This window comes from Candoia aspera, chromosome 7 (assembly GCF_035149785.1).
Source record: "Candoia aspera isolate rCanAsp1 chromosome 7, rCanAsp1.hap2, whole genome shotgun sequence".
Lineage (NCBI taxonomy): Eukaryota > Metazoa > Chordata > Lepidosauria > Squamata > Boidae > Candoia > Candoia aspera.
The window spans coordinates 21326202-21338953 of NC_086159.1; the positions used below are offsets into that span (position 1 = coordinate 21326202).

Sequence of the window (12752 nt, forward strand, 5' to 3'; positions counted from 1 at the left end):
TTTTTTCCTAGCAACTATACTTAGATTCTTAAATCTAGAGCCTTAAATTCATATTGTCATCTTTTCGTGTGGATACGTTATTAAGTGTTGCATGTTGTTTGTGAGTGTAAGGATTGCCTACCCTAATAGACTCAGACTCACAAGCAGGAACTTAATGATATCTGATTTATTAAAGAATAGCATGCAAATACAAAGAAAGCTGAGAATGAGCAAAAACACGCCAAATACAAACTAAAAACCCTCGGCACAAAGGTAATCCCTCCCCTCGCCCGGCCGTTTCAAACTCCCCCCGCCAGGTGCTGGTAACCGTTTCTGCTGATGTCCTGGGAAAGAAACCTTGAACACACGAGATAACCCAAACACATTCCAATCCAGCTGCAAACAGATAACAATCCCATGAGACAGAATCCTCCTCCCCTCCCAAACGAAACACGCATCAGCCAAATGACATGCGAAACGTTATGATGCAGCGGTAACATTGAAACAATGAACATGACATACCGCCCCCCCCAAAAAAGCGAAACACTAAGGAGCAGGCTTCAGAGGATAAGCCAGATGAAAGCGTCTAACTAAAACAGGAGATTGAACATCACGGGCAGACACCCACTCAGGGTGGGGGAAGTGCTTCCAACAAATCAGGTATTGCAGGGAGCCACGATTCCTGCGAGAATCAAGGACCTCCTTCACCTCAAAATGTTGCTGTCCGTCAATCATGATCGGAGCAGGAGGTGGAGGTTGCGAGTGCAAATGATCGGAGTGGCTGACAGGCTTGAGCAAGCTGCAATGAAAAACAGGATGCAAACGTTTCAGATTGTGAGGCAAATCCAGTTTAAACGTGACAGGGTTCACGATTCCCACAATGGGGAAAGGACCCACAAATTTAGGAGCCAACTTTTTGGAGGGCTGTGGGGACTTTATGAACTTGGTGGAAAGGTAGACCTGATCCCCAACTTTAAAATCAGGTTGAAGGGCTCGCCGCTTATCGGCGTGCAGCTTATAAGTAGACTGGGCATCAGCCAAAGCCTGCTGAATTACCAGCCAGGAATCAGCTAGCTGAGCAGCCAATCAGAAGGAGAGCAGGGCTGCGTGGGGGTTTGATTGAAAAATCAGAAGCATCCACTTGAACCACAAAGGGTTTAGTGGGATCAGGGTGTTGAAGAATGGGTTCAGCAGTGAACAGGCTTTTGAGTTTGTCGAAAGCCACCTGGCAGTCAGTTGTCCAATTTAGCAATGCCCCCAGGTTCTTTACCTTGTGTGTCTCCCCCAACCCCTTGGTACGTAACAAGTCAGTAAGAGGCAACACAATTTCTGCGAACCCCTGGATGAATTGGAGGTAATAGTTGGAAAATCCAAGGAAACTTTGGAGCCGCCTACGGGTATGCAGGCGCTCCCACCCCAAAATGGCTTGAATCTTCGCAGGAACCATCTCAATGCCCTTGTCAGAGATCCTGTACCCCAGGTAGTCCAGCTGAGTCTTATGAAATTCACACGTAGAAAGCTTGGCATAGAGCTCAGCACCCAATTTATATAGGGGTTTTGTTGGACCAACCAAGGAATCCCCAGAATGACTAGGGGATGACCCACAGGCGCCACCACAGACTGCAGTCCCTCACGGTGGCTGCCCAATTGTAACGCCACCATTCCCGTGAAATGAGTGACCGGTTTCCCTCCCGCCGTAGAACCATCCAGCTGGGTGAAAATCATGGGACGCTGCAGTGGAAAGCTGGGTAACTCCAGAGCAGCCACCACATCAGGGTGCATCAAGCAACACGAACACCCCGAATCGATCAATGCCCAAACTTCAATGGTCCTTGTGCGGGAGCCTAACTTCACTTTCACGTTCAGCATGGGACAGTTGGCACTCACCAAAACATGTTCGTGCCTGTCCTCCACCACCTGCCCACAGGCGCTCTTTAGAGCAGGTGGCTCGTGTTTCCCGCCGGCTGGTGTAGATCGGGCTCCCTCTCGCACCCAAAGTAAGGAACCTCCTCCACTTCAGTTTCTGCCTTGGCTGCCTTCATTTTCCTGGGTAGGGAGGGTGATTTCCCCGCCGGCTTCCCCAAACGATCATCGGTCTTGCCCTTCGGGCACGCCGCTGCTCAGTGACCCTCCTTTCGACATCGGAGGCACTGCCCTTTCGCATAACGGCGCTCCCTCTCCTCCTCCCAGGCACGTTGACCAGACTTTCCAGTGGGCGCAGCAAGGCGGGAACCCTTGCTGAGCCCGGAATGTCTCATCACCTTCCTGTGAGCGAAGGTCTCATGGGCATGTTCAGCCTTCCCTGCCAACTGTATCCATTCGTACAGGGTATCTGGGTCGTCCCTACCCAGCGACCACCTCAGGACCTCCATGTTCAGACCGTCCTTAAATAGCTCTATTAAGGTAGATTGGGACCAATCCTCAACCTTCCCAGCCAGAGCCTTAAATTCCAGAGCATAGTCCGCTACAGACCTTGGCCCCTGGCTAAGCTCCCTCAGCGCCCGTTTTGCCCTTTCTTTAGCTAACGGGTCTTCAAAGTGTAGCTTTAATGACCACAGGAATTCGTCGAACTCCTCCAGCTCAGGAGCATCCGATTGACATAACTGCACAAACCAATCGGCAGCCCACCCCTTTAGCTTAGTGGCAATGGCATTAATCTTAGCTCTTTCCGAACGAAAATACAGTCCCCATTCATCCATATAACTCCTTGCATTAGTAAGGAAGAACGACAACTTAGTTGGATCTCTGTCAAATTTAACTGCAAAGTCCTTAACCCCCACTCCGGGCAGTCCCTTCACCACATCTGGGCGGTCGGACTTTCTTTTAGCTCCCAGGGATTTCTGCTCTCGAGGAGGGGACTTTGAAATTCGCACCCTAGGCACCCTTGCCTCCTCTCTGTGCCGGGTCCTACTCCTTTCCTCCGAAGAAGGGGGGGGCGAAGAAGGGGACGAATGCCTATTACTAGACTCCCTCTCCTCCTCTCCCGAGGACCCCAGTCCATTGATATTTTCTGGAGCATGAATTCTATTGACTCCAATTTGGCCTCCACCAGTCTTATACGGTCAGGGGTTTGGGAATCCTCCTTTCCCTCCTGCCTCACCACGATTGGGGACGTCGGGTATCGCTGCTTCCAAGACGTTTTGGACGTCCCTGGTAGGGGTCCCTGTGTTTCATCCCAGGTGATCAGCTCGCCTGGCGACTTGCCGGTCGGTTCAGGGGCTCTTTTACCTCCACCCTCCTCTTCTCCCAGGCTGGAGCTCGACATCTCCCGAATCTCCGAGAGCTCCCGAGTAGGGACCCTCTCTGTTCTTATCATCGTGGAGTCGGGTTCCCCCTCGATTCCTCGCTTTCCACAGTTTGGGGATTTGGTTCGCTCACCGCTAGCACTTCTCCCTCACAAGATAAATCTGGAAAGGGGCTAACGGTAAATGTTTGGGATTCTCAGCTTTATGTAAGGATTGCCTACCCTAATAGACTCAGACTCACAAGCAGGAACTTAATGATATCTGATTTATTAAAGAATAGCATGCAAATACAAAGAAAGCTGAGAATGAGCAAAAGCGCGCCAAATACAAACTAAAAACCCTCGGCACAAACGTAATCCCTCCCCTCACCCAGCCGTTTCAAACTCCCCCTCCCCACCCCCAGGTGCTGGTAACCCTTTCTGCTGATGTCCTGGGAAAGAAACCTTGAACACACGAGATAACCCAAACACATTCCAATCCAGCTGCAAAAGATAACAATCCCATGAGACAGAATCCTCCTCCTCTCCCAAACGAAGCACACATCAGCCAAATGACATGCAAAACGTTACGATGCAGCGGTAACATTGGAACGATGAACATGACAGTGAGAAACATCTTTCTGCTGAACCAATTTGAAAAGGAAGTTCAATTAGGTGGCCTGGAATGATTGATACAAGGCTTTTCTTACAGTCTTGCAACAATTTTGCAAAAGTGCATAGCATAATTACTCTTCCATGATTAAGTTTTACCACCAAGGTGTACATCTAGAAGATCTAGTATGGTTGTAGTCTTTGTAATAATATTACCTTGTTACAGAGTTTAATTTTATCAAACAGTCTATTATTTCTAAGAGATGTAGAAAGCTCCAATAATTGCTGTTTTTCTGTTTCTGTTTGTAAATCCCATTCAAGAGCCTCAGATTTATTGGAGGTAGAAATTGGGGAGTGTTTAATTACTGTCTCTTTTTATAGAAAAAGTTCATCAATGTTTGACTGTTTGGCTGTCTTGGAAGAATGCTGTGAGCCAGGACTGGCTCCATGACACTTCTTCCACTTCCCCGTTCCCTTAAATCAGAAGACTTTTCTTTTTCTCTTTCCTTCTCACTGTCTGACTTCTGTCTTTTCCTCCTAGAAAGTTATTGTTATATAAGAGATGCCATTTGATTACTTTAATAAGTAATGTAGGTCTTGACCAGCTCTAAACCAGAGGCAGGAACGTAGATCAAGAGCTCACAAAAAAAATGTCCTCTCCCATTAGGCGGTCATGATCATCCCCGCTGTCAAACAGAACAAGAAAGCAAATTTGCTTGGTGAAATGAAAACGCTGTTGTTTCTTAGTTTTTCTTTAGAGATTTTGTGGATTTCCACTTAGCCATTTCTGGTCTTGTGAAATCAGGCAGTTCATGGTTCAAAGTTCAAGTACTTTGGTTTAGACTCTGTTGTAAGTCTGTGAAGTTGCTGCCATAAGACTAAATATACAATTCTGCATTGAAAAAATTAGGAAGTTCCTTTTATTCTTGTTTTGTCATTAACTGCCTTTAAAAGGATGGGGCCTGTCTCTGATGGAATTCTGTTAATATGTTGCTAAGCATATAATTCAGCATGCCTAAGAACCTTAGCTTAATTTTTTTAAAGAAAAAAAAACTTGCTTGTGACTACTGCATTCTTATTAAAAGTCTGCAAGCCTGACTTCCTGTATAAGATTTCCAATGATCAAGAAATGATACTTGGGTGCTTTTACATAATTCCTAACCATATAATAAGATCAGTATCAGAATAAAATATTCATTCTTTGTATAAGTTATAGATGTTACAGGATTTAGATGCTGTTGCACAACACTTAAAATTAATTTATATGAATTTTATCACTCTTTCCTATGGTTAAGTAAATAATATGCTTTTTTCTCCTATATCTCACACAATACATAGGGTATATAAAAATAATATTGTAATGGCCCGTTTAGAGCCTGGAAAAGATTAAAGAAATTATTTATGAAACATCACCAACCTGCAAATTACTCATTTATCCGTAAATAAATTCCCTGGTTCATGGTAAATCATTATCAAGAAACTGAAAAAGTTTTACCCTAATGAATTGTAAGATAAATTGGGCTTTACAGTGAAAGTAGTCCCATTACTGCAGTGTCTGTAACCTTCTCACGTACTCATTTAATGCGTTTTATTCAAGAAGACTGTAGGAACCTTGCTTTTGGCTGAGTCTATACCAAGAGTCTCACAAATATATTCTCTCAGGGATAATTTCTTCTTGGGGCTACAGCCAGTGTGGAAGTGGCAAGAATGGAGATGGGCAGTTTGAGGGTTGCAGCCGTGTAGTGACATGGCATTGTCAAAGGTGGATTAAATGGTGGGAATGGGTTAACTAGCTCAATAATAGAAGAGGAGGAGAGGGGATCATCTTTCTGCTTAGCCTGTATTTCTGCTTAGCCTCTTTAAAATTTACTAGATAACTATGTACCTTGATGTAGTGGGTTGAGAGACAATGAGAAAATAATATTTATATATAATACTTTTTCCTGTTTTGAGAAACTAGAATTTGAATGATATACCTTTTCAGGTTTTGTGATCTGAAAAAATGAATATGAACTAAATATTTATTTATTTTTTCATGCATTTGTAAGACTGCCCAACTCAAACAATGTGACTCTGGGTGGTGCACAACAAAAGTAAATTAAAAAATCCTTAAAAAAGAGAATTTATGTGATATTAAATCTTTATTTGAAAGCCAGTTTGTTGTAGTGGTTAAGGCATCAGGCTAGAGTGTGGGAGACCATGAGTTCTAGTCCCGCCTTAGGCACAAAGCCAAGTGGGTGACCCTGGGCCAGTCACATTCTCTCAGCCCTAGGAAGGAGGCAGTGGCAAACCACTTCTGAAAAACCTTGCCAAGTAAACTGCAGGGACTTGTCCAGGCAGTCTCCAAGAATTGGACACGATTGAATGGATTAAAAAAAATACAAGTTCTCAAGATAGAAATAAGTTGTAGGCATTGTCTCTGTGGAGACAAAGCTTTTGCATCTTCACGGGTATGAAGCACATTTCAATCACACTTCAGAGAACCCACTGAATAATTTTCCAAATCTTTGGAAAAGTATGATTGTAATGTGTATATGGGAGACAATGTGGAGTATGGGAAAGAAGAACCTTTCCTTGCTTCTAGACTTCAAAAAAGGCAAAATAGTACTAGTAAGTTGAGAAGTTAACTTTCAGTTTTAATCCACGTCTATAACAATTTATCCCTATCCCTCAGGCTTTTTTCGTTTTTCTAACAGAAGCTGTTGGTGTAACCAGTCAAAGACCCGTGTTCTGCCCTTACCACAAAAAGGAGCAGCTGAAACTCTATTGTGAAACGTGTGACAAGTTGACGTGTCGGGATTGTCAGTTGCTGGAACACAAAGAACATAGGTATTAAAATTAGAATATCTGAAAAAAGGCAAAGTTAGATAAAGAGATAATAATAATCTATTAGAAAAGTACAGGTTTCAAGAGATAGCCTAGCCTGATTTTTTTTTACCCCATTTGCTCTGGAGTTTTATATAATTTGACATGATTTATAAAAGTTATTATTGGTTATATTTATATCTTTTTGGTTTTCTCTCTTTTCCCCTCTATTTGGTTTGGACCTATTTATTTTTAAAAGACTATATGTAGAATACTCCTAGTGTAAATATGCTATGTATTTCTCTTTTTGCAGATACCAGTTTATAGAAGAAGCGTTTCAGAATCAGAAAGTGATCATTGACACTCTTGTTACAAAACTGATGGAGAAAAGCAAGTATATAAAATATACAGGGGAACAGATTCAAAATAGGTATTGAGTCTTATTTTGCAATATTAAATATTATTTTACTATGATCTAGATTAGCTACTTTTTCATGTTAGAAGTTTCCACAAGGTTTTATTCCCAATAATTGGATTCATTTAGTTTTTTACCTTTCTAAATTTGACATGTAGTATAATGAGTTTAATATATGCCCATGAAAATGCGTAAGAGAGAATCACTGTAAGAAAATTTGAGGATCACTCACATCAGTATGAACTTAGAATCAGTGTAAACTTTGAATATGATAATTCCTAAACATGTTATAACAACATAAAATGTCTCAGTTGATCAGAACAAAGCATAAATCTTTTTCTAAATGGCCAAGTAAATGTCTGCAGGATATCCATAAACAGGATGAATGCAGTTGACACAAGAAAGAAAAACTAGAATTCCTACCTAAATCATGCTATCATTTTTTGGCGGAAGGGGTGACCTGGCAATTACGTGGCCTGATAAATATTATAATCAGGAAGGGATATGGAGGAGAGGAGCTGTTGTATGGCTATAAACTTGCCCAGATATTTTTTAAAGGAAAAGAGAAAACTCTGAGAGTTGAATGAAAAGTAATGCCTTTACCTCCACAATTTTAGTTTAATTGGGGTATTCTAATAAAACAGAAAAATATTCCAGGAAACGAGCTCTTTTGTTACCTATATTTACGTCTTCACATAACCTCCACCATTTGCAACACACTTCTCCCAACGATGGACAAACTTCTTAAAGCCATCATGAAAGAACTCCACACTTTATCTCTTCAACCAGGTCCTGACAGTCCTTTCCAACTCTTCATTTGAGTCAAATAGATGCCCATAAAGTATTCCTTCATTTTTGGGAAAAGGTAGAAGTCGGATGGCACCAAATCTGGACTATATGGCAGACAGGGTAAGACAATGTGATCCAACTCCGCACTTGCCTCTTGGGTGGCTTGCGATGTGTGGGGCCTACTGTGGTCATGTTACAGGAAAATCCCCTTCTTGTGCTTCTGAACTCTGCTTAATCGTTGTTTCAAAGTTTTGAATATCACAGTGTAGTGATGTCAGGTTTCAGGAAATCAGTACCATCTGCATCCCAAAAAACTGTAGTGATGAGTTTTCCTGCGGAAGCCTGGGTTTTGAAATTTTCTTCCACAGATGAAGTTTTGGGATGATGTGTGTGGACTGATGCTTCATTTCTGGGTCATAATGAACAGCCTGTGTTTTGTAGGCTGTCAATTCCTCAGCTTCATTCTTATAGTATGACAACAATTGCTAGCAAATTTCAACTCCTGAAGCTTTCATTTCTGCCATAAGCATGCAAGGAACATCTTGCACGATCCTTCTGATATTGAAGAGAAGAACATAAATGATGTGACCCACATGTTCCTATGAAATGCCAAGCTTGGCAGCAATTTCCCTTCGCGTGATCCACCAATTGTCCTTAATCAGTTCATCAACCTTTCTTGTATGAAGCTCAACAGTTGCTGTCACAAGTCATCTACTTCATTGTTCATGGCACAAATCGCCTCTTTCTGGTTCACCATCTTTACATTTTTTGGCCTAGTGTTACACAGTACTCCCATCAACAATCTTCACCATAAACAACCTGCTTTTGGTGGTGAATTTCAATTGGAGGGACTCCTTCGACAGTCAAAAATAAACAATGTGTTGTTTAAAGCACACTGATGAATACTCACTGCAGTATTCCATTTTACAAACATAGCAACACCACCTTTCCTAGCAGCAACTTCCTGCCAATTAAAGTGAATGATGCTAAAGAATTTGTCAGAGCTGCTAGTGTGTCAGTACTGTTGGTGACTGTTGGAGGCATTACTTTTCATTCAACCCTTGTCAGTGATAAAATTTACTCTCCTATTTCCCTTTGATTTACTTTAAAACATTTCCCTGCATATCTATTAGCGATATCTTCCATTTTCCCTTCTAGATATAATGATCACCTAACCATGCAGCACTCTTAAGCAATTGTTTTTATCAGAAAGGCATGATGGAAATGGAGGCCCAATATGTCACTGTAAATGGGTGCAGTAGCTTTTGCACAGATTATTTTAGTATAGTATTAACACACATTCTCCTAAGCAAACCAGTAATGCTATGAGTACACATTCTCTATGAACCTGTTGCAGCACCTATTAGCATATTATTTAAAAAAGGATCTGAGAAGAAGAAAAAAGCTAAGATGCCATGGCTGCGCACACTGGGGTTTAATGTAGAATGTGCGCCAGAGTCTTTCAGTGCTTTCTTGGGCCTTGAAGAAGTAGACTGACATATTACATAACACAAAAAAATTGAATGGCTTTTAGCAACTATAAAATCTATGTGTTTTGTTATACACACACAGACATATACAGTATATTCCTGTTTAAATTCCTATGCTGTTTTTGAGCTGAACAAGCCACAGTGCTATGACATCCCAGATATGTACTTTATTGCCTATTACACACTACACTTTGGTCTATTCTTGACACGAAGAAAAGCAACAAAAATCACAGCAACATTGTGCTGTGTATAACTCTTCTGTGTTTTGTGCAGTTTTGAAACATGCAAATAAAGTATAGGGAGATAGCACCTAGGCAACCTTGGCTGATTTTGAAAAGGTAAGCAGGATTGAAACTGGTTAATATTTGGATGGGAGACTAACAAGAAATACTAGACTGGGAATTTGGAAAAAGAAAATTAAAGGAAGCAGTAGCAAAGCACTTCTGTATTGTTACCAAGAAAACTAAATATGTGCAGAAGTCACCAGGAGTTAAGCTTGAAGATTTATTCTTAATTATGGGCTGCTGTGATATCTTGCACAATATCAAGATTGGAACATTGGCAATCATAACAAGTTGTGGTCACTGTACTTTTATAAGTATACTAAATATTTTTTCTACATTTTATAGAATCCATGAAGTGAATCGGAATCAAAAACTGGTGGAACAAGATATTAAAGTTGCTATTTTCACATTGATGGTAGAAATAAACAAAAAGGGGAAAGCTCTGCTGCATCAGCTTGAGGTAGATTTTATTTTCCTGAGGCACACTATTAAGTTGATCCTTAGTGCAAAACACATAATTTTTGTATTGTGTATGGCTAAAAAATCTGAATATATCATATTTTATTAAAATACTTAAGGAATAAACCATAATAAAATAATGTGTTCTGAAAGATTTCAGAACATGGATATAAACATCTTAACTTTGGTATAGCTTTTATAACTAAATATTGTTTCTTGATTTTCATCAACTATGTGGGAGTTACATAATCCTGTAATCTTTTTCAGATTAAGTATCTCCAACAGGTATCTTCGTGTGTTAGGATATAGGTACAGTCCAAGATAGCCATGTTTCTAACCTGGTAACTATATGAATAGTTTGCAGTAAAAATAAAACAACAGAAAATGGTGAGCACCTTAAAGGTTATTGAATTGTATTATGATATAAACCTTACACTGGGCAAACCGGTCATTTTCCACATGCAAAACTAAATGGATATAGATCTGATGCGAGTACAGAAACATTGTGATAATCAGTAGCAGACTATTTTAACTTCCAAGGAGATATTTGTCCATCAAGATATAGAATAGGTAGTACTTGCAGAAATGAACTACAAAGATGGATTGGCTTGAAAAGTGATGGAACTGAAATTTATCAGATGATTCAGCCCTATTTTTCATGATGCTGGGATGGCTGGAACTCTGAGGATCAGTCATAACCACCATTTGTTCAGCACTGTCATTGTTCAGACGGTCACTGAACAAATGGTCGTAAGTCAAGGACTGCCTGGAACATCTCACATCTTTCCTCTGATGAAGTGAATGTTAGCTATAAAAATTTATGTGATGATAAAATTGGTTAGTCTTTAAGGTATCCCAGTATTTTTTTTCCAAATAAGTCATGTTCATTGCATAATTTGATATTTTATATAAAAAACAAGTGGAATCCTCTTCCTCATTGTTTAGCCAAGCCGGAACATTTCCTGGTTATTCCATTCTATTCCACCTCCTAGTTTGCTTATTCTGCTACTTGTCCCACCCTCCAAGTGTTTTTTTCCCTAGTTCTATTTCATTGTTGTTATTGTTTGTTTGTTTGTGGTTTTTTGCTTTAACTTCTGCAAAGCTGGCATTTTCTTCCAGCCCAGATACTTCCTTTAGTAATTCCTTATTTATGTATTTACAATATTTATATACTACTGAATCAGAGTGGTTTACAAGCAGGAAAAAACTCAATAAAGCTTCAACAATAAAGCAATAATAATACAATCAAGTTAAGGTGCCAGCTCCGATATACATTATTATTATTACAGCAATAATTGTACCTTGAAAGCCCTATGGAAAAGTTCTGTCTTAACTGCTTCCCAGATTGTTGCCAAGGTGAGTGCCAATCAGGCTTTGGGGCAGGGAAGAGACTTTTCCACAAAGATGTGGGCCAGCACAGAAAAACTTTGTTGTAGGATTGGCACTTAAAAATTGTTTTGCTGTTAGAATAAGTGATCGTTAGCATGTTATTTGAAATAGTAAGCTTGCACCCAATATTCCGAGTAGAACTTAGAGCAAGATTGGGCCTACGTCTCAGTCTCAGATATTCTTTCCTTTCCCTCTTCACTGTAGCTGAAGACAGTAGCAAAGTTCTGCATCTGAACAAGGTGTAGTACTGAAGAAAATACATATTTAATGCTACTTTGTGAAGTGATTCTTAACTTCAAGACCCATTCCTGATCCACCCTAGAAAGAAATCCAGGAGATTAAATAAGATTAGACAGCCCTGTGCTATAATTGGGTACTCTGCTGTGAGGACTGTCGGACATTTCATTACCTCTGGAAAGGCTTTTTAAATGTTCATCCATCATTCAATTGGAATTTTTTTAGCAGATGTTTCTTTCGTTTCTCCTGGACTTGTCTTCCAATGGAATGTTATCCTCACTCTGTTATTCTTTTGGTCCTAATTTTATATCAATTTTATGCAGATAAAAAAAACGTTAGTCATGTTAATTCATGTGTTAGGAGGAACTGCAAAGTTTTATCTAATTTTTATCTTAATTACAGAGGAAGAAGCAGCATTCAAATTTCTATTAAAGTTTATTGTTTTCAACCTCTGTTACACTGCTTTGTGCATGTTGTATAATTGGGGCTGCACAGGTTAGCTGTTTCAGTTTTAATACAAAGCAAAGTGGAAATAGTCTTTGAATCAAAGATTGCCTAAGTATTAACAAAGTAAAAGAGGATTTCAATATGAATGGTAAAAAGTTCAAGGCTGTCTGTGGTCTACTCTCTTAAAGAGATGGAAATCAACAAGTGGTGGTGGGTTAATGGTTTGATCTGCAGAAATTAGCAGAAGAGGTCATGACCTTATCTTTCTTCGTTACAGTGTCTAGCTAAGGAACACCGGGCTAAGCTTCTACAACAGCAGCAAGAAGTGACAGGACTTTCTAAACAACTGGAACACGTTATGAACTTTTCTAAGTGGGCAGTCTCCAGTGGGAGCAGCACAGCATTATTGTACAGCAAACGCCTGGTATGGATAGAGAACTAGTACACTGTGTCTCTGAACCTCGTTGTTTTCTTGCAGACGTCTCATTGCCCACACTTCTTTCAGCATTGAAACATCCACAAGAAGACAACAAGGCTCAGAGAACACCAAGGACTCCACAGTTCAACTCTGAGCTACCAGTATTCTCTTTGATTTGAACTAGTACACTTTCAGGTTGCAGGGG

At 40.4% G+C, this 12752-nt stretch overlaps 1 protein-coding gene across 2 annotated transcripts in view; it reads left to right on the forward strand.

Annotated features, from left to right (window-relative positions):
• Nucleotides 1-12752, forward strand: part of TRIM24 (tripartite motif containing 24) — a 64264-nt gene that overhangs the window by 33685 nt on the left and 17827 nt on the right. For both annotated transcript variants that reach the window (XM_063307968.1, XM_063307967.1), the window contains exons 4-7: nt 6511-6643; nt 6933-7049; nt 9943-10057; nt 12407-12553. In XM_063307968.1, the coding sequence (XP_063164038.1) occupies nt 6511-6643; nt 6933-7049; nt 9943-10057; nt 12407-12553 (512 nt within the window). The remainder of the gene's footprint in view (nt 1-6510; nt 6644-6932; nt 7050-9942; nt 10058-12406; nt 12554-12752) is intronic.